General features: G+C 34.1%; 1 protein-coding gene and 2 pseudogenes across 2 annotated transcripts; all 3 read right to left on the bottom strand.

The window, feature by feature from the left end:
- Positions 1 to 2,198: 2,198 nt before the first annotated feature.
- On the bottom strand, positions 2,199 to 12,907 carry ABA3 (molybdenum cofactor sulfurase (LOS5) (ABA3)). 2 transcript variants are annotated; one of them, XM_086228822.1, is made up of 22 exons: positions 12,687 to 12,907; positions 12,269 to 12,367; positions 11,975 to 12,033; positions 11,557 to 11,717; positions 10,847 to 11,001; positions 10,612 to 10,738; positions 10,179 to 10,281; positions 10,048 to 10,093; positions 9,023 to 9,061; positions 8,791 to 8,947; positions 8,561 to 8,657; positions 7,614 to 7,730; positions 7,056 to 7,145; positions 6,840 to 6,941; positions 6,470 to 6,545; positions 5,991 to 6,101; positions 5,533 to 5,597; positions 5,040 to 5,191; positions 4,063 to 4,295; positions 3,323 to 3,459; positions 2,916 to 3,026; positions 2,199 to 2,811 (listed from the first exon to the last, which is right to left on the bottom strand). In XM_086228822.1, the coding sequence occupies exons 1-22, from the start codon at positions 12,796 to 12,798 to the stop codon at positions 2,701 to 2,703; spliced, it is 2,460 nt and encodes an 819-aa protein (XP_086084948.1). In that variant the 5' UTR covers positions 12,799 to 12,907; the 3' UTR covers positions 2,199 to 2,700. The 2 variants fall into 2 exon arrangements, with proteins under 2 accessions (XP_086084948.1, XP_086084949.1); XM_086228823.1 differs by having other exon boundaries at positions 7,068 to 7,145.
- A 1,295-nt stretch (positions 12,908 to 14,202) lies between these two features.
- Positions 14,203 to 14,553, bottom strand: LOC147297705 (scopoletin 8-hydroxylase pseudogene; annotated as a pseudogene).
- Positions 14,554 to 15,619: 1,066 nt separating this feature from the next.
- LOC147297704 (scopoletin 8-hydroxylase pseudogene) lies at positions 15,620 to 19,418 on the bottom strand (annotated as a pseudogene).
- Between the last annotated feature and the right edge of the window lie 4,101 nt (positions 19,419 to 23,519).

Below are 23,519 nucleotides of genomic sequence, written 5' to 3'. Positions count from 1 at the left end.
TATGGTATGTGAGTTTCTTGTAATTTGGGTTTTGTAAATCACCTGATCATATTTTATTACTGTCAGAAATTCACATAACTTCTGAAAGGATCTAAAGGGCACAGAATTTCTCGAGAGTTGGAAGAAAATTAGGAAAAGAGTTAATTGGAATTTAAAGCATCGATCCTTCTTTCTAGCTAACATGAAATGGTTTTCTTATTTTACTTTCTTGAAAGAAAAAAAACCAAAGAATCCTAAAGGAAAAGAAAGAATAATCACGTATGTATTGCATGGAAATTAATTATTTTTCTTGAAAATGCCACTTATTTCTTAACATATTATAGCTCAATATTATTGATTCACTTCTATGACTCATGCCCACCTTGTAGTTACTTATATCAGGTCAAATGTGTTGTTGATGTCTTGATGAGTTATGTGTGCACCGCCAATGATTAATTAGTTCAACTTACAAAGAAAGAAATGATTAATTAGTACAACTTACAAAAAAAAAAAAGAACTAATACATATATTTGTAGCTTGTGAGTAATATCCTGTAAACAAATCATAGATATAATATCATATATATAAAAAAAAGAGGGAGAGAAATATGTGGATGCTGCCGAGTGTAGTAATCAAATCAGTATAGCTATATATGGGCATGAAGGTCAACTTAAAGTAATTAAGATTAATAAGAGAAAGTAATTACTGGTTTTTTTTTTGTCGAATGTAATTACTGGTTTAAAGGGGGGAAGTAGAAAAGTAAAACATGTATATATAGCGGCAGCGCGCAGCCAGGAGGAAAATAACAATCGATAATTTGACCAAGTCCACGCGTACGTGGTAGATACCATTTAAGACACATCCAAGGTGGTTGAGTAACGAACTAACGACTAACGACCAGAGTAGATTCCTGAATATCCTGTTTGAAATTTAAATTGGAGGTCCAATTCAATTTATTAACGAGAGAGATGTTTCATTCTTTCGGCCATTTAAAGTGCATTTGGATAAACACTATAAAACGATGAATATTTAATTAAGTAATATAGAATGAAGTCTCGAAAAATAAATGATTTCCATCATTTTTATTGACAATATATATAGAACGAGTTCCACAATAAATCTCTTATTTAAGGATAAATAAGAGATCGCTCATTCTTGAATGACCACATTTTATTTTTGTTTCAGGATTTTCGGTGTTGAGGGATCAGCAACCACAATTAAGCGCTCACATTGCATATTTTTTGTTTCTCTAAGTTCTCTCTATTGCTTTGTGGGTTTTATGTTAAGTTTTAATTATAATTTTAAAAATCTAGTATATAGTTTGAAAAAGTTATTTTATATATGAGGCATATGATTTGTTTTGGTAATAATATATGCATATGATTTTGGAACTGACTTGGTGTTTTTTTTTTTTTTTTTTTTTTTTTTTTTTTTTTTTTTTTTTTTCTGGTCGAAAGACTGACTTGGTGTTAGAGCCATACAAACCATGTCAAAAAGAAAAGGAGCAACTTGTAGTGACTGACTGACTGACTGGCTGGTCAGGTAAAAACGCCACGTACTCCACAGCTTTGGTCATGAACCATTCGAGTCTACAAGACCCTGCAGATTACTTCGTTTTGGTCAGACTTCGGCTGCTTCACTTGGCCCCTTTCTCATTTGCATTCATTCGAACATGCAGTGTAGTCTAATATTTCTTTAGACAAATGTGTTGAAATAATTCTCCTGAACAGTAAATTGTATTGCTAGGCTTCTAATGCTTTTTTGGTTTTCAAGCACAAAAATAAGCATTACCGTGGAAGCAGATATCTACCACAATGTGAAGTTACGGTTTTGCCCATGAAAGAATTCAAGAGACTGACCTTAGTTTGTAGGTCAAACAGACATGGTGTGGTATCTATACAGAAACTCTCCGACGGTCAAGTTAGGTTACCAAAATTGGGAATATGGAGAAAACTAATAAATGCAAGAGTATGGTCGTTCTTTGAATAATGAAAGCGTACCTTACATAAAAATTCAATCCTCTGGTTAGGTTATCTTGACATTATTTGACCCAAAAGACTTGGTATTGCAAATCAAGAGGCTGTTATGTTCAATCCCATTTGCTTTGACGTGGCAGTTTTTTTTATATATATTCAGCACTTAGTTTTTCATATATGAAAGTCAAATAACATCCAGTAGAGGTTAATCTATGATTCTCTATTGAAAGAATGAACAGCTGTATGATATTTCCATGCATACGCCAGTAGTTCTTGAATGCTAATGAAACAGAAAATATGATTATATCATATGTCAGCCATTACATTGTTGATTTGTAAAATTGTTGGCAAGACATATAATCTCCTAGCCACAACAAGTCTATCTTTCTAAGCATGGCACGCACATGTGTATAAAGCCAATGTTTTAATTCATATGCACGCACATGTGCACACACAAAATTATGTATATTGGCATCAAATAACTCAGACATGTATCATGTAATCCCATGTTTCCGGGAGGGTGTAACCGTATATGGTAAGTATAAATTTCAGCAGATGCTTCTGTAGAGGGACGTTGTCAAGTTCTGTAATCGGACTGGGCCACATTTATACCAATCTTTGAGAGGTCTGTTAGTGACTCAGTAGGAACGCATATTTATATCCAAATGCTCTATAACTTCAAGAGATAGAATTATTTATTACTTGTAAGGGAATTTGGAGGCTGCTCCATACACATGCCATGAAGCTAAGAGATATTTGGATGTAAATCTTGTCCCACTTGGAGCCATGAATCATCATCCCACTCTTCTACTTCACTTCTTTCGTATTTCAGCAGTACCCCAAACAAAATCTTTCCCTGTATCCGCAAAAATTTGATTTGGTTTGCATAGTTTGTCAATAAGATTTGATTTTGATTTTCATAACTAATTATATCAACTTTATATAACCATCATGGCTGACCTTCACTCTCCTATATGATGCTAGAGTAGCCAAAGGTTCATTTGACTTCCGCACTCGTCCAGCTTCATGTACAATGTTGATCATCTGGCAACGGTTGCATCCACCCAAAGACTAGGAAACAAACAAAGAATGAAAGAAAGAATCACCTCTGAAATCAGGAAGCATACTTATTAGGTATATAGTAATATCACATGTAATTATTTGGCTTCAAAAGTTTCAAAAATTCATTTAAGATTTACAAATGATAGTAAGCTACAAATAAAAGTAGCCAGTGGCACAAATAAAGGTAGACAGTGGCACTAATTTGTAAAACATATAACATTCATTGAAAAGGGAGAAACATTATAGTAAACTTCAGTGTTGCAAAATTGTCCACCACTGTTTCTATTCAAGTTATAAGAACTTACTGTGAAATACTTATTCCCAATTTTAAGATTTCTCCATCCATCTTCAGCATAAGGTTCACCACCAGATATGACGAGGTTGGGCCGAAATCTCATTGGATCAATTAGACCTGCTGCTTCTTGAGCACCCTTTTGTCCATCTGCTGCCATCAATTATCGAGTTGCATAAACTTTCAATCCATAGATATCAGGGGAAAAAAAAATTCTTATACACCAAATGACTCCTAAATTGAAAAAATCATAGACATCAATTATTCCTATAAAGAAACTCTGCTGCATGTGGCTAACTTGGGCCTTGGTTAGATTGAAAAATGTTCTTCAGCTAGCTACCTCTTGGCTGGGTTTTAACCACAAACCACTCAACACCTTGACATACCTTTACTGTGTAGTAAGAGGTTTCCATGCTCTGGAAAGGTAACATGCCTGCACTTGAACCATTTTTAAGATCCTCAACTACTTTCCTAAAGAAGGCTTTGGGCTTTGCCTAAAGTGTTAGAAAGATAGGGTGGTCATATGATTCACAACAAAGGTACTAGGCATGAAATTTGGTCAAGGAGGGGAAAAAAAGGAAGAAAAAAAAAGGGTATCTTCCTAAAGGTTCCAGGGTATAGGAAAAAAAATAGTATGTCCATATTGCATTTGCATTCAGAGCTCATCAACTCATAAAGTTTCGATTGTTTCACACCAGGAGTGCATGGATTGACTCATTACATGACTGACAACAGTTCAATCTAAGAACATACTTATGCTTATTCTGTGGTTGAGGTCAGATACGCTTTCCTCAGATATTAATAAGAATTGAGCTTCATTGGAAAAATTCAACATGCTCTGCACCTCTCTGCACATGCCTGTACTTTTGCTCTTATTCAAGCAAAAGTTGTAATTGGAACTAAAGCAGCGTAATAAAGTGCATGGTCGACCAATGGCATTGCTAAACCAAATATTGATTTCACTGTCGTTGCCATGTACTTCATATCTAAGCCAAAAAGAAAAAAAATACATATCAACCAAGAAAGCTTTATAAAATATAGAGGATAACTGAAAAATAAAGGGAATATTCAACACAACTTCAGAATTTCATTTCCAGAATTTTACAAGAGATAAAATCTTGTCATGCAATCTCAAAACAGAAATAGCTGAGCATGTATATAATCAATGGAGTAGTAATTTACTCAGAAAGAATAAATAACTACTTCATAATGTAAATTTCAATATTTCATGAATTACTAATGAAAATGGCAATTTCCAACTTATATGTGACTTCAGCTTGGTAAGATTCACCTGAGGCACCCTGGGAAGTTTATTTCCAACTGAATAAAGCATATTTTGGTCCAGTACAGTAGATCTTAAGATTTCTTATAATTGCAAAACTTGGCAATATCTACCTCAACAAAATTAGAAGTTAGTTGTGTTGATTCATAGATGGCTAACATACTGCTAATTCTAAGCCACCAAAATATACACAGTACATACATATATGTGTATGTAACTGTGTTATTTCCAATCATCAAGCTCTGGTAATATTTTACTCATTGCTTTTTCATCATCACAGTTGTTCCCATAGTAATCATTGATATCCTTGACTTATACCCGGGCTAAATCAGGTAATAATGAGACTAACCATTCCATATCATCCACCAAGTCTTTAGGACCATTGGGCATATCCCTAACAAGGCGACATACTCTACAATTAAAGAGTAACAAGCAAATATTATCTTACCTCTGGCCATGTAAAATAATTTCTTCTCTCCCACCATTACATGAATCTGTCATAAAGTTGATTGGCAGTCTCACTTGGCATCGTGGTGATTCTACAAACAATATTCCCTGATTGAGGTCAATAAAAGTACTTATAAAGCACATTTCAGGAACCTACAAAACCAAGTTCAGAAGAATGAAAATTTAATAAGAACCAATTCTTATATGGTTAAATGGTAAATAATACTTCAAAATTATGAAAAGAGTGGCGCTATTACCAATCACCTTGTTGGTCACTACACCCACCTACTTTTCCACCCATATTCATTTTTTATTAAAAAAAAAACATTTACTCAAACCACCCATTAATATTTCATAATATACCTAAAGCCCATCCCTAGTTTTATTTTGTTATCTATGAATGGTGGCAGCTATGGACCAGGGTTCCCCATTGGTCTGTGTGTGTGTGTGTGAAACTACTTCTGCATCAGAAAACTACTAAATTGGTAGTTCACCTTCTTCTGTGTAAGAATTTCACCACTTAGGCTTGTAAGAACCCACTCCCGATCATGACGCAGGCCTGCTCAAAAATCATAGCAAAAAGAATGAAAATCCTGTTTGAATTACTGCCATGACACTGTATCACCACTCTCAGATAAGACATAAATATTTCAAAGTATTAAGCATTGCTACGAAAAATCAACATAAACTAATATAAGATACAGCTAAGGAGGATCTGTATACGTATAATATATATATATATATATATAGTCTCTCTGTGTAAAAAAGCATATTCATAGACAGACAGATACAAACACATAATAAATAAATAAATAAATAAATATTGCTAATTTCAGGCTTGTACCCTTGTATTATTTCAAGAGGCACTTCTTAATGCTGTGTGCGAGATTATTAAATAACGATATTTTAAGCAATTAATCCGAGCAAAAACATGAAAACAATAAATAGCTACCAGTACTGCTCAGAGGCCAACTTTCCACATTGAATCCTGCACATGATTTTATTGGGTAGATAGTAACAGACTTGAGATAGAAACTGGCAGCTGCTAGTCTTCTTTCAGGACCTACAATTTATTTAAACTTATTTTAGTATGTAAATTAAATTTTCCTGGGGAGCAATCCAGTACACAGGAACCACAGAGAAAAGTTCAGAGCATAAATAAACCTTAAAGACATGCAGCATTCATGCTGCATAGTTTTTCAATATTCTCAGTCCTTTTCCTTCCTATATAACCAAATAAGAGGAAAGAAAGCTCCTCCCTTTCATCTTGTATGGCAACACAAAGTACAATATGGCTTTTCATGCTGAAGATGCAAATAAATTTTAGGGGGGGGGGGGGGGGGGGGGAGACTGAACTCCACAGGAAATGATTGTAGGGACTTCAATGTATAACAGCATATAAATTAACCTTCATTCAGAAAGGGGATGAACCTTGCTTTATTTGACACCCACTTCCAATCCAGTTTGATAATGATACAAAGGAACTTGTCACAAAATCAATAAATTTCTGCATATCATAAAACAAGAAAGAGCGAAGAAAATTAGACTGGCCCAATAGGCACAATTTATTTTTTTTGTTTGCTATATCTCTGTGTGTGTAATAATATATTCCACTCGTAAATGTTGAATACAAAAAAGATCTTCAAAAGTCTAAAAAAATTACACATTTGTCAGTTAATTGCACCCCACCCACCCACAAAAAAAGTAGCTTATGCATACGATTAGAAAGGAAATGCAGCAGCACTGTACACCCCCTCAAAATTTTGACTACACTCTCTGTGGCTTTAGAAAGAACATCTACCTTTGCATCTTCAAATGTTGACATATAACCAAAGGATACTCTCACAGCTCCTGTAGGTTTTCCATGAATTATGTCATTATCATCCCAGCAAACATGGCCAGCCTAATATCAAAAAGCTAATTGTTAAGAATATTTTATATTCTCCAGCAGAAACCCAACAAATACATGCCATACAGTGGATCAATTCAATGGAAGAAAAGTCATTGATTAACTAACAGTCAGACGCACTTCAATATTTGAGAGAAGATCCAAGTGGGACAAGCCAAGATATTTTGCACATGCACCGGGATTGCAAAAGCATCCTGTCTACAAAGAAAGCAGGATAAAAAGTGGAGTTAAATTACTGATTTTTCTCTCTTTTAACCAGATTGTAAATCAGAACATATCTAGGAGATGCATGCAAAATGTGAAATAACATAAACCGCACGTAGAAATCGGAAGGAATATGTTACAAGATTTTTTAAAAATAAAATAAAGGCATAATTTTCAAATACACCCTCCACCAGTTCTCTAGGCATTGCCCACATTGACTTCCAAATTTATAGAAAAGAAAATATCTAACAACTTGTAACAACTAACAACTTTAATGACTTAAGGTTACCTATCATTTTTGGATTAGATAAAAAGAAGAAATTAATTCCATTGTTCCACCTCTTGTAGTATCGTAAATTTAATTGTGTCATGCAAAGACCAAAAATCAAACAAAAATTCAAAATGGAAAAGTGAAAAACAAAGAATGGGTTGAATGGCGAAAGAACATCTCTTGAATTTTACCCGTAACTGAATTCCAGATAAAGATGCCAGTTTCTCCACTTCACGGTATCCATACCAAGAGCCATCCGCCCTTTTCAAGTTGAATGAGACTGTAGGACCAAATTCATGACATAAAGCCTAACAAAGAAAAGTTGCAAAATATATCAGATGGGTCATCTACAACTCCCAGAAAATATAGAAGAAAGCGATTATGTGTGTCCAAACAGCATTTACTAAATAGACTCATCAACCTTTTAACTAAATTTTACAGGTATCAGACAAGAAATCTGAATTGCTGAAGAATTGACATATTAGGCTATTAATGGAATAGAAAACAGAGCCATCAAGTTGGCTAGACTTGTGGAAAGTTGGAGAGGCTTCAAAAATGCATCTTGAATTCTTGATAAAACCAACAAAATGTTTTTCTATGTATAGAACACATGCACCAGCCAGAGATTGAACCTCAGAACTCACTCACCCTGGTTCTTATGGGGGTTGTGGTGCCATTGGCTGATACAACCAAGACTGTGAAGAGGATAATGGCAGTCTCACACAACAAATTAAGCCAAGATGGACTCAACTCAAAATGGGCATCATGTGCCAAACCAAATAGACCCGGCATCTTGACCTTTACATAACAGGACCACAGTGTGATATAGCAAGCATAATCAAACTTGCACTTCTTTTCTACTATTTACTACTCCTCCTTGGCCCTTTTTCTTACCTTTTTGGTTCTTTCAAAAGAAGTACATGCAGAGAGGCTCCCTTAAAAATCCAAGTGAAGTTGGCCTATTTGTAATATATAGAAAAAACTTTTTCTAACTGCCACCCCCATCCCAAAAGAAATCCTCACTCTACTCCTGGTTGATTGGTGTAACATATGAGATGATACACATTTCATTCACTTAATAAACGTGGAAGCATTTTTTTGAAAAAATAAACAGTACACTTTAAATTACAAAGCTAACCTTTAAAGTTCCATAAATTGTGCAAACACTGGCTCCATTTTTATGCCTCAAGGCCAAGAGCTTCTTCCTCACATACAAGGCAAGTGATGCTGTATGCCTAGGATGTGACACGTTCAAGCATGGTTTAGAACATATCATATATATCTAGACAAAATCGTTAACTCAATGATTTTCCTATTTTTATCACTACAGACAATACGAAAATTGAGAAGTAACGAATTATTACATACCGAGATATGGCAGATACGGTTAAGGAATTAAGAATTTTGAACCCATGTTGAATGGATGCTATACTCAGGAATGAAATGGTGCCATCCTCGAACAGCTCTTCCACACTTTTTCTTCTTCTAACAAAGTCAATATCAGCAATTGAGGCAGCAACAGTGCCTGAAATGTTCTTATGATTACCAACTGTATAACCATATCGACTCATAATAGAAAACTAGATATCTAAGTGCAAACCTCCACTGAAGTACGTCTTCTTTAATAATCTGGAGGCATCTGTGATGTTAAAAAATGAAAATGTAAGATAAAAAAACCATATACGAGATATTTGAACTTTTCTTTTTTATGAAAACACACCACAAAATTTTAATGGAAGTAAAAAGAACCTAAAAAAGAAAAACAGAAAACAAGAGATCTAGCTGGCATACTGCTATTTTTTCTACAAGAAACTCGCATGTTGCTGTAATTTTCAGATTTTCGCATGGCATGAATGCAAGCCTATGTGGTTATGAAGGATATGCCATGAGGAGTTAAGGGTTAGAACAGTTATGAAACAGGGTCATTAGTATTAGAATTATAGGCCTTTTAATGAGTAGGGGCAGCACCGGAATTTTGTAAAATTCCTAAACCAAAACTTATGTTTGTATTGATCATGTTGAATCTAGAAATTTTTAAGAGACTAAGGAGTCCTCTTGGGATTTAAGTTACTCTGTTTACTGTTATCTGTTTTTAGCTAGTTTCCATATTGGTTTAACTGATTCTCTATGTGAAACAGTTATCTGATGAGTTAGTATACACAGGCTTCATCATACTCAAAAGAACTTACACCTGGGCAACCTACAAGTTATTTCCAGTTCCATCTAATAAACCTTTAACTTTTAGGGAATATTAACCAACCTCTGTTTAGTAACTGTTTTGATGACTGAATATTATTGGACTACAGTCTTCAAGAAGAAACAAATCATACAGAGAAGTTAAACCAAAAGCAATTAAAACTTGGTCAAACTAACATAGATGTAAAGAAGGAAAATCCAGCACCAAAAGGATGACCAAGAAGACCTGATAATTCCTATCTTTTCTTCCTACAACAATCTTCAATCTTACTGTATCCACCCCATTTAAGAGAAACTTAACCAGACTGGCTATGTTCCAATGATGGTCCATCTGCTTAGTGACATTCCACTTTCACGGGAATAAAAAAGGCAATTTCAACAAGAACTAAAATCACAAATAAATAGATCTCTTCATTGTTAATTGCTTACCATTTCGAGCAATGAGCACTCCAAGTCCAGTCGGATAACCAAATAGCTTAACAAGAAACATACAAAGACAATACATCAATACCAAAGGTAATTATTTCTAATGATGAAATCCAAGCTTCAAACATATTTACCTTATAGAAAGATATAACAACAAAATCAGCCGGATACAGTGATAAATCTGGTGGATCTGTTGCACTTCCTTTTGCAGCATCAATCAAGACCATCCAGCGGCCACTTATGAGATAAGGAAAAAAGAACAACAAACAAATATTCAATGCACAGTATTCGAACAAATGAAAAATTCTTTGAGGAATTTTGAAAATGTAATTCCTCTTTACTACCCAGATATACCAATATAAACAATAAAAATACTAGAATACACAAAGACTATGCTGTCTAAACAAGCATTCAAAGAGTGATCATCAGCAAAGATTCTAGAAAAATGAATATAATACAGTTGTGGCTACAAAAGCTGGAAATATCTGGAAATAAATGGAAGCAATGAATGGCAGAGCAAACCAAACAGTTAACTGGATACAAATAACAATGGTATGACTATTATACTTGCAAAATGGAGAGCCTTCCAAAATTCTTTCCGGATCTTCTTTAATTATCTTCACTAAGTCGAGGCTGAATTTTGAGCCAGAGAAATTGCACTCCGAGGGGAAGGCAAATAAGTTATATGCATCACCTGCATCAGGCAAATGAAATGATGAAACCAAATTCATGTGTTGAGATAAAGTTCTTGACTTGTTGTCAACTTTGCCATCAAATATCTGATGTGCCCACTGAAAATTACCTATTGTTTCTTCCTCCAGGGGTCTAGCCTCATTTCTCCTTTGAATTTGGTGTTGCAACACTCTCATTGATGCTACAGTACCACTGGATACTCCATGATGCACAGTCTCTTCAATATCTATTGCAAAGGCTGCAGCTCCTTGATCAAGAGAATATCTAAATGTAATTAAGGGTTACATAGGTACCGAATTACAGAGTAATACAGACACCTAAGGTGAAATAAAGAATAATAACATCAGTTCAAAGTTATAATACAGTGTGCTAAGAATATTGCATACAAAAGGAATGGTCCCAAAAGTCTCCACTTGATTTCAAAGAGATTTCAGGAAAAAATCATCCATAAGAGGAATATATATATACAGGTCAACACATATCCAAGACCATAAGCCATAACATTACTGTTCCACACTGTAAGTGTTACTGTGATTAGTGCCTTAGGTTTTCACTAATTGGAGGTTCACATTAAGGAGATGACCACCCATGACAAGGAAGAAAGTAAGAAACTGGCACAATTGTTCCTAGCCAACAAACAACAAAAAGAAAAAGAAAAATGACAAAAGTAGTTTAGGAATCCAGTAATAAAAATCAAAATTAAATGTTTTTTCTTGCCGGCAGAAAATTAAATGTTGAGCCAAAAATTCTGGAATAATTACTAAAAATTCCTAATCCTATCTTTTCAAGATGATGACTGAGTGAAGCATGGAAGGATACTCTCTGATCCCAAGGACACTATTGTGATTCTCCATAGTGTATGTAAAACAGCTCTGATGGCTCCAAGGAAAGGTCTCCCCTACGAGCTTCAGTGCGGCTGTCGCCCCAGAAGTGAATATGCAGCTGTAGTCTTTTGGGGATGCTTTACAGTAGTCAAGGACCTATATGAGTGTAACACCAGAGGCTATTCAACAACTCACTAAAAATAAGTATGGAACTTTCTATCAAAGTAATAATTAATTACAAATGAATCACCAGGGGACAGAATTCATGAAACATCAATTCCAGACAGCAATTATTAGTCACAACATTTCCACTCTATCCAAATACTCGAAAAAGACTAGGAAAAGATTGAACTCTTAAGATTCATTAAATTTTAAGGACTAGTACCAAAGCAGCACGAGATATGGTATGATACCTGTTGGCGGGCTTCCCTTACAATGTCACTAGTGGCAGAACTGGTATCACTTTGACTATCTAAATTTCAATCAAGGAATTTCATGAATGGCAATCAGGAATAAGATAATCCAAACCATTTCACAACAAGTAATAAGTCCATCTAGCTTCATCAAAAAAATGATTTCACAATACAGCATACAAGAAAATTTGATTTCAACACCCAGGAGAATAAGATTGTATTCCAAATTCTGTTCCAGTAATCCCTTAAGGGTTTCTCGCAACAAAATCATTTATTTAACATGTAATAGGATACGTGGGTTTCCATAAACATTGGAAGTGAAATCTTTAAGGATTGCTTCCATCTGCAACTCAGAGTACAAAGTAGCACCAGCATGATCCAAGTACACAAGACCTGCATTCCCCAAATCCAAACAACATCAATAACCAAAACCCAATAAAGAAACTTCATAATCATTCCTCTGTTTGGCCACCAAGAAACCAAAGGAAAACCAAAGAAGATAAATTGCAGGACTCTCAGCTTTCCCCCAACTTAAAACCAACATAAATATAATAAAAAAACTAGACTTTTCAGCTGGGGCCAACATATAAGATTGAAAGTTAATATCAAATGCTTTGTGGGGTCTCTTTTTTTTTTTTCCAGCTGAATTTTCTAGGGAAGCAAAAAGAGAGGACAGGGATAGAAGATAGAAGATAGTAAAAGAGATGCAGACCATCTAATCGTTTGAATTCGGTTGCACGGATTTCGTCGACCGTTTTGGGACCGTTGGGGTATCCATAATGCTCCCCAAACTCTCTGAGAAACGCTTCCTTACTTGCGTCCATGGCCAATCCAACAGAGAGAGAGAGAGAGACTCAAGATTAAAGCTTTACACTGCCTTAACAGGTCTGACCATTCCAGCTGACTCTGCTTACCATGTCTGTCAACATTTCAACAGAAATTATCAACCTCAGTTTTAAATTTTAATGTTTATTTGGGATAGATTTTGATTCCAAACATAACTACATAATGATAAGACGACACACTTCACATTATTACGAATAATAGCTAATCAACCAGGATGCCAATTGAGTTGGGTTCTGTCGTTTACTGACGGATTCATTTCGAATTTCCGTATAGACGTGTATTAAATGATTAATTGAGATTCTAATAGATTTTAAAATTAGGGAAATGATATCCATTTTCTTTAATTTACTTTCTCTATCGATATTTTTTTTTATTATTCTTATTTCACAATATAAATTTATGATTAGAACCGTTCATTTTTTAGATTATTTTTTAAAGATTATCTCTATAAAAAAATCGAACATCGTTTGATTATGTAACTATGATTAGATAAACAGACAGTTTTGATAACAGTTTGTTTCACCGTTTGTTTATTTGATAAAAATTACATGACCAAACGATTTTCAATTTAGTTGATTATTAACAAATATAATCTTTAAAAAATGATATAAAAAATGAACGATTCTGATCATAAAAATACACTACATAATGAAAATAATAGAAGAGAAGATCAGTAGAATAAGTAGATTGGAGACCGTGGATATCGTTAAAAATCTTAATGCATTCAATTCAGAATTTTAAAATGAAAGGAAAAAAAACTTCAATTAAGGGTCGAAATTTTCCAATATGTTGAATGATTTGTGTGCCAACATTAGATTACTCAAGACACTCAAGTTTAACAACTAGGCATGTTAATTTATTATCAGTGTAATTAGCACGTCTAGTTCAAATTAAAAAATAGTTAACTCATACATACTAACTTGATATTTGATTTCAATTGTATTCTTGTATTATGTGGACCAGTAAATTATTTTTCAACATTTAAACTGTACATTTATATGTTAAAAGATAAATTTTGAACATAAAGAATTAACTTTTTATTTGTATTCAAATGAAGGAGAGTGCAAGAATTAATCAAACTTTTACCATAAGCATGATAGCACCCTTACATGTAATCCTCCTCTTTATTACATCAAATTAAGGAGCAACCTTTATCGTTGGATAGTGATAAAAACAAGTCTCAATTAACATTCAAGTAGATCTTCGAAGTTCGAACCTTTGAAAATGAAGTATCAATCTTTTGAGTCTTCAAGTGTCACTCCAAGCTTTTCAATCAAAATTTTCACTATTTTCCTTACCATCTGTGTTAATGCTTTAAGGTACTCTAGTGAAACTTCTCTGTAAAGTTCATGATGATAAACAATATTATTATTAATTAAGACTTAATTACATGGCGCTTGGCCGAAGGAATTGTGTGCAGCATTCTTCAGGGACTCTAGTAACTCCACTGGCATGCCATGGTTCACAACTTGGAAGAACCCAAGAACCTCAGCAGCATTGACAATGTCATTTGCCACTTGGTCATGGTCAGGCCCATCTAGCTTTGACAAATCAATGGGTGAGAGCTCATGTGCTGAGCTTGCATTTACTGGCTTCACTATACTCTCATGTGGTGGTTGTATGTATTCTTCAGGTACTTTCGATAGGCCCAAGTCCACCAGGCCCATCACACCATTGCCATCTCGAACAACAAAGTTGAATAGTGAGTTCCTATCTTCAATGGTTGGAGCCATTAATTTCTGTGAAGGCTTGGGTGTTGTGGATAACTAATTAATTTGATGGTGCAATTTCTTTGTGAAAGGGTGACAAAAGTACTAGAAGCTCAGTTGACTTGTTTGTGACTTTAGTTAATTGGTATCAAGGTTTGGTGTTGTGTACTGTACTGCTTTAGTTAATTTAATATATATATATTTTGGTAGAACTTAAATTTAATATATAATTTGCAAAAGGTAAGGTTCAGGCTTTTGAGTAGGTTTATAAGGTAATTAGCTAGGTAAGGATCAGATGGTTTTCTTGTAAAATTATTATAACACGAATCCAATTTGTTCATTAATTTTATGCCGTGTTTGGATTTTGTTTTTCTTTTATTTTGGGGAAGAGTGATTTGAACTCAATTAAAAACTCTTCAAGAAAGTAGAATAAATATTACTAAATCATGAGCTAGCTAATTCTCCCCTTTAAAAAAATAATTAGGCTTGAGTTTTTTAGAAAAACAATTTTTAGATGAAAACTAGGAGTGTTTTAAAATTTATAAAAAAAATCTTTAATTTAATTCATAATAAAATTCTTTTAATTTATAAGAAAACTATTTTAATTCATAATAGAGAACTTTTAATTTATAAGAAAATTATTTTAATACATAATAAGTCCTCCCCGAAGAAAATAAAAGGACTTGATTAAAAACTCTAAATTACTACCGGTTTTAGTCTAAGAAAAACTCATAAAATGGACTAGATTCTAAGTCTCCCTTGTTCAAATTAACATAAATATTGTTTAAAATTAATCAAATTTATCACTCATACATTTCCATAGATAAAAATTCATTTGAATCAAATGGTAGCAAACAAAAATTTAAGAAAGCTAAAAAACCAAAGATCATATATTGAAACAAATAACGTTACACAGTCATAAAATTAAACAGTTTCAACATTCAAGTAAATATTCACACTTTGACAATTAATGAAGAATCAAAGAGAACACCCACCAAATTAACCAAAGTATATATATATATATGGATTGATTTTGTAATATAAGAGTGACTACTACTTTGCTTGAAATGAGTTGATGGGATCTTTTGCATCAAGCAGTAGTAGTGGAGCTAATAATCTGTGCATAATCAAGGGACTTCATGCCTTCATGCGCATTGCCAAAGAAGTTGTTCATGTAATCCTCAAACACCATCTCGCGGTAATGAGCCACTCCATCTCTCTCCACCACCTCAGGCAGCGGCCCAATTCTTTCTGTTGGCTTTGGGATGGTAAATATTGGAACAGACACTCTTGATTCGGTGCTTGTGGCTCGCACTCTGTGTTCAGCACTTTTGTACCTTCCATTACTAAGTATCTGAAACAAAATAAAACAAAGGAATTAAGGTTAAAATTTAATGAAGCATACATGCATATATATAAAGCTTAAAATTTAATGAAGGTTGTAATTATTTATTAACCTGTAATGTGTCACCAATGTTGATGACAAGAGCACCAGGGATAGGAGGGATCTCAATCCACTCTCCCTTCTTCCCAGCTGCCATGTCTTGTTCAAGTTTCACATACAGACCACCAATTCCATCTTGCAGTAGCACAGTTAGGGTGCCCATGTCCGAGTGACGCCCCACACCAACAGTCAGCTCTGGATTGGGGCATGTTGGGTAGAAATTCATGTTCACCATCCTTAACTCAATGAGTGCATCAATCTTTGAGTCTTCAAGTATCACGTACTCCAAGCTTTTCAATCAAAATTTTCACCATTTTCTTTACCATCTGTGTTGATGCTTTAAGGTACTCAAGTGCAACTTCTCTGCAAAGTTCATGCTGAAAAGCAATTTAAGTTAGAACTTGCACTCTTATCTGGAGTAGCGAATTCAAGAATTTGTCTTTATAGGGTGTGATGAAGAAGCTCTTAAATATTGATTAACTTAAATCGCGAACCAATTAATGGCCTCAAATTTCTTCTCTTTTTCTTGATCATATATGCTGTGAAACACAAACCTAAAATATAATGTGAACCAAACATAGGGTAAGACCGTAAGGGCATATATTTTTGTATCCCGTGGGAGTTTTTTGGGCAGGATGGCATGACTCATGACATTCGAGACTCCTCACACCAACCCTATACTATTCACATTCATACTTTAGAAAATTTTATCAATGATTACGTACTCTCCTATTTATCCATTTCAAAAGACTTCGGCTGCAAAAAGAAATTAGTCTTAAAACAGAGTGGATATATAAAGGCCCAACCCATCCCATTCCCTCCAGAGTCCAGTAGTCCACCCTGGCCCACAACTCACACAGACAGAAATGGACACCATGATGATGGTGGATGATAATGATCCAAATTCCAATAATAGCTAGTCAACCTGGATGCCAATTGAGTTGGGTTCTGTTGGTGTCATTTCGGATTTCTGTTAAGTATTAGTTAACTCTAACTTAATTTACTTGATCCAAATTAATGGTAGCAAACTAAAGAAATAAACACACTCTAATTCTAGGAAGATTCATATAATATATATGATATTAAGAAACCAGAAAAGATCTTCAAACTGAGGGCCATATTTCTATAATAGGGTTTATCGTCTCAAAATTAATTAAATTACTCATGTGTAACAACTAGACACTCTTTATAATTTGTGTTAGCAAGTCTTGCCATTTTTGGGTTTAAGTAATAGTAAACTCACACATGCTAAGTTTATATCGATTTCAATCGTATTCTGAAGTCACGTCAAAAATTAACTTTAATATGTTATTTTTCAACATTTAAAGTTGTATAGTTGTATGTTACAATAAATTTTGAACATAATGAAAGTCAACTTTTGCTTTTTATTCAAAGGTAGGAGAGTGCAAGAGTCGAATTTTTACCATAGCTAGGCGTAATAGCACACTTACGTGTAATTCTCCTCTTTATTACATCAAAATAAGGAGCAACCTTCAGCAATGCATAGTCATAATAACAAGTCTCAATTAACATTTTTTTTTGTCTAAATGGTCATTCATAGAAAGCCCAAAGGCAAAAACAAGAAGATATATTGTTTTTTTTGGTCTAGTCTCAATTAACATTCAAGTAGATATTGAACCCTTTGACAATGAAGAATGAAAGAGAAGACCCACGAAAGGATGTATATACAAATCTTCATAAGAGTGACTAGTTTGATTGAAATTACTCGATGGGATCACTTAATTGCATCAATTAAGCAGTACGTAGTAGTGGAGCTAATAATCAGCCCGCACAAAATCAAGGGACTTCTTGCCCTCATGTGCATTGCCCAAAAAGTTTTTCATGTAATCCCCAAACACCACCTCACGGTAACGAGCCAGTCCGTCTCTCTCCACCACCTCAGGCAGCGGCCCAATTCTTTCTGTTCGCTTTGGGATCGTAAACATTGGAACAGACACTCTTGATTCTGTGCTTGTGGTGCGAACTCTGTGTTCAGCACTTCTGTACGTACCTTCCATTACTAAGTATATATCTAAAACAAAACAAAACAAACCAAAATCACTAACATGAGCTCCATCTGTTAGTCACAGTCGCCCACCCAATCAAAGCACAAAAAGTTAGCATGTAGAAGAACCATTTTCCATTTTACAAAAAGTTAGCATATATATAAAGCTTGAAATTGAATGAAGGTTGTAACTATATATTAACCTAGCTGTAATGTGTCCCCAGTGTTGACGACAAGAGCACCAGGGATAGGAGGGATCTCAATCCACTCTCCCTTGTTCCCAGCTGCCACGTCTTGTTCAAGTTTCACATACAAACCACCAATTCCATCTTGCAGTAACACATTTAGGGTGCCTGGGTCCGATCGAGTGACGCCCGACACCAACAGTAAGCTCTGGATTTTCAATCAAAATTTTCATTAATTTCCTTTCCACCTGTGTTGATGCTTTGAGGTACTCAAGTGCAACTTCCCTGTAAATTAAGTTCATGATGAGACACGTACTACGTACAATAACAATATTAAGACTTGATTGATTCCATCTTAGGACCTGCAGTCTTGCAAGCCACACAGGTTGGCATGCATGTTATGCTTATAGAGCACTATTGCAATCTTAATCAATGACTAAGCTGATCAATTCTTATTTGAATAACAACGGAGCCAGAAATTTGTGTCAAAGAGGTCGAACTTTAATATATCGTGAAATTAATTGTGAAAAACTACTAGAAAGAAAGTGTGAGAGCTAAATGCCTCCCATGCATTCATCCAAACACGTACCTTCCTCGGCCCTAGTAGAGAATTAATATAACGTAAATAATTGGGAAATCACATGAGATCAATATATGCTCTTGTCCCACTGTGGACCCGCCAATGAATGTATGGTACGTATAAACTTTGACCCTTTTTTCTTAACAATATAACATGTTCAGTGTCTTACTTGGACTCGTTGGGCCAATAACTGAGAGCATTAGCATCACCGGAATACCACATGCTGATATAGTCCTTCCACCCCAATGCCTTCTCCTTCTCCGGCACAAAGCTTGTACCGTACGTAACATATGGACTCGGGCTCACACCTTTCCGGTAAGCAGCTTTCTTCTCGGGCGCTTGGCCGAAGAAATTGTGTGCAGCATTCTTCAGGGACTCTAGCAACTCCAGAGGCATGCCATGGTTCACAACTTGGAAGAACCCAAGAACCTCAGCAGCATTAACAATCTCATTTGCCACTTGGTCATGGTCAGGCCCATCTAGCTTTGACAAATCAATTGGTGAGAGCTCATGTACTGAGCTTGCATTTAGTGGCTTCACTATACGCTCATGTGGTGGTTGTATATATTGTTCAGGTACATTGGATAGGCCCAAGTCCACCAGGCCCTTCACACCATTGCCATCTCGAACAACAAAGTTGAATAGTGAGTTCCTATCTTCAATAGTTGGAGCCATTAATTTCTGTGAAGGCTTGGTGTTGTGGAGAACTAATTAATTTGATGGTGCAATTGCTCTGTGAAAGGGTGCATGGCAGTAAATACTAGAAGCTCGATCATTTGACTGCTTGGGTGTGAACTAATTATTTATATCTTATTATAGGGTACACTGCTTTGGCCAACTACGAATTGGTCTGACTCAAATGTTAATTTGTAATTTGCAGGAGGGCTTTTGTAATTAATTGGATATAGGCCTTTCTAACTATGTTTTTTAGCTTCTAATTCATTGACTTTTTTATTGTTAGATTAGGCCTAGATTCAAAAATTTCAGCCACCAAAACTTAAAACACGTACACCTAAAAGTTCTCTCATAATTACAAAACATGTTATATTGGTCCTACATTGAATCATAGTTAATGCGTAAATCTTAAGGAGTTTATAAAAGAAGGCAATAAATATAAAAGTAAATGATTTTAATTAAAGTTCATTTTACACCTCCAAATATTAAATAAACCCACCTAATGTTTCCAACTGTTAAAAATGTCTACCTAATAATAGATAGCTAGGATTATGAAAATAAACTTACCTTATAAAAATAAAAAATAAAAAAAGCACTCAAATTGACACAAAAAAATAGGTGCTAAGTGCACATTGGGCGATGTACAGTGACGATAACCACAGTTCAACATTAATTTTGCAATGACAAAGATGACAAGAGTTTATGTGACTCAAATGGTGATTTTTTGTGTTTTATGTTGTAAAAAAAAGATCATAAGTACCATATTTATACATTTTTTATAATTGTTATTGCACAATGAGTATAGTCACTGTTCATCAGTGGCAACGTTGAAACGAAAAAAAGAAGGTGCCATGCGTTGGGCTATGTGTCCAGTGCCTTTTTTTCATTACAGTGGACTGGCATATATATATCATCGTTTTTTTTAGAGTAGACTGACATATCATGCTAATTTTCACAAAGATTAAAAAAAATCCTAAATCTAATCCTAATAAATCAAAACAGCCCTTTACATTTGGTTAAAAAAAAAATATATCTTCCCAATTAATTCAAAAGCTCCTTTTAGTCAAAGTATCAATATACGTGTTGTACTCACCTACATTAAACTATAATCAAAGTTCATATATATCAATTTACCTACATTGAATTGAAATCAAAGTCCATAGATATTAATTTACCTACATTACCTATACAATATTGACTATAGTAAAGGCCTCTACACTTGGACCCCTAAATTTCTACAACTAAAGTACCTACATTTATTTTCAAGAGACCCCACCGGACGTGCATTGCATTAACAAAACCGGCCCATTGATATCAACCCAATTTACTTACAAGAATACTCTCCATGAAAAATCCTTGATCAAAATTCATTTGAATGTAGAACACAATTCACTTTAGAATCATTTGGGCCTTTCATCAAACACCTATTAGCTAGTAATTAGTAGGTAAATAAGCTTACATTTACAGCCAAGCTAGCACACAAGAAAGATATGCAAACAAACACAAACAAGTAGGTAAATTATGTGTTTCTAAAAAAAAGTAGGTAAATTATGTGTTTTTTAAAAAGTAGATAAATATATTATGTGTTTCTCAAAAAACAAAAAAAAGGTAAATTATGTCGTGCAAACATTTCTTTCTTTACAGATACCAAAAATTTCTCCACTATAATTAGTGATTCATTAACAATAAATAACGTCTTCAAGAAAATAATTAATAAACAAAACAATTCTTAGAAAAAAAGATCGAAGAAGAAGTACGCATAAGTTCATGATATTGTAATTACATGTCATATACTTTCATGTTCATGGATGCTTTTGAAAAACCCAATGGTAAAAAACAAATGAAAGCGAGTTCTCCATATTCACAAACATCGATTAATTAATATTTCTCTACATTTAACTCCCTACCAACTTACCAAGTACCAACTATATATATATATATATATATATATGTGGTTGATAGTTCAGTAAATGGCCGGGGGCTAGAGTCTTCAGTACTTACAGACAAGTAACATCATTCAGAGACTTTGATGCTAGTCTAATTAATTATTTGTCATATATTTAACTCATCCCTACGTACCAACCATATATAGTTTGCGAATCAAACATGATTGATTAGGTACAGATGATTCTTATGTTCAAAAGCTCATTATATTAATTGGTATAGTACTTAAAGCTAATGAAATCTATAAAGAAATGATCTCTTTGTTAATAGTATGTTGTTGGACTATATATAAGTCTGAACCGTTAATTAATTAGGTTGATTTTTAATTAACTGTTTATTTATGGTATACATTTCTGTTTGTGTGTGAGTATTGTATGTGGGCCGGGTTAATGGAGTGAGTGCTTGTATAATGTGCATGAATCACACAGGTCGGGCCAGCCTGAGCACGACACGGCACATCACGATTAAAATAGGCACGGCACAGCACGACATGATTAAATGGACTGGGTCGGGCCGAAGTTTTTAGCCCATCGGGCACAGCACGGGCACGAAATAGGCATGATTATTTTAACATTCTTTTTTTTTATTTTTAGAGAATTTTTCAACAAAAATATTCAATTTCATGAAAATTAATATTAATATTTAATTATAAATAAGAAAAAAATATCATGAGATTAGTTTTATTTTCCTAAAAAATAAAAATAAAAAAAGTTCATGGACCGGCCTGTTTAAGACACGGCACAAACATAAATAGCCTGCAGGCCGTACCAAACTTAAATATTAACTATATAGACCAATCCGAACACAACATAAAAACAAGATATGCTCAACTTAAACGGCCCGGCCCGTTTGACACCCCTATGCATAATGCATTTGTTTGAATTGAAATCTATCTAAGCTACCCCTAGTAGCTAGCTAGTGTGCTTAATTATGTAAGCTTTAGTTCCACAGAGCTAGTCATAGACAAGCCTAGTAGCTATATATAAAAATGCGATGTGAAAAGGCTCTTCGGTTTGTAACTTTGTACCAACTTAGATATATATATATAGGGATATTTGAATATTAGTCCTTTAAATTAATTTTTTATAGAATCTAATACTATTATTATTATTTTAATAGCCAAACTTTATATTTAAAATCTTAAATCATGTAGGATAACAATAATTTATTAATTATAAATTTTGTCATTATATAATTAATGTTGATTTTGTATTTTTTTTATTCGACAAAGCACTAAATTATAGAAAACCATTAAATTACTAAAATTATGATTGTTTGTATTTAAATATAAAAAATAATTTATATGTGAATAGACAAATCCACCGAATTATGAAACTTGTACACTTCAAAGTCAAGTTCTCATAAAATAGACAAATAGAAAGTCAAATTCATGCGAGTCCAGATTCATCCCACTGGAGCCACCAGCAAAAAATCATATATACAAGCTGTAAAAGATCATCTGAAAAAGATTTTGAAAATTACAACTTCAATTTTTTTCTTTTAATTCTATTGATCTCCTCCTTCTAGACTCGATCGAGTACTTTCTGATATTTATCATAAATTAAACATTTATAGTACCCCATATCTTTTTATTTTTCTTTTTGGTTGAAACTTATACCCATCTTTAATTATCACACAAGTTAAAAGTTGACAATACTCTCATCCCAAACAAATTTTTTAGAAACAATTAGTCTCATATCTAGTTATATATCAATTATTGTGAGAATCCGATGTAGTACCTCAGCGTAGACATGAATTTTTGGTGTATGTCAAAAGTAAATTCATTTCCGAAAATGAAAGCTAGCTCTCCACTTGTCAGATTTCATTTCCACATATATATCTATATATGATTCTCTTGACCTAGACCATTATTGGCTCATAATTGCTAATTTGCTATATATATATATTAACATGTAGTATCATGTATGTATATATATGTATATAATATATGTCGTTCCCCTGTACACGTGCAGGTTGGCAATATATAAATCCAAATAGTCAAATACGAGTTCTTCAGTACGCAATCTCACCCATGAAAGCAATAAAGCAAGTTCATTCATCCATCTTCAATCCCATGGTGGGCTAGCTTGTAGTCAAATTAATTTTCTGAAAGCTACATGGTCGATCATCTATATTTTTCACAAACGTCTAAACAAT

Source organism: Dryas octopetala, chromosome 1 (assembly GCF_963921425.1).
Source record: "Dryas octopetala chromosome 1, drDryOcto1.1, whole genome shotgun sequence".
Taxonomy (NCBI): domain Eukaryota; kingdom Viridiplantae; phylum Streptophyta; class Magnoliopsida; order Rosales; family Rosaceae; genus Dryas; species Dryas octopetala.
This window is presented reverse-complemented; position numbering and strand designations above follow the sequence as displayed.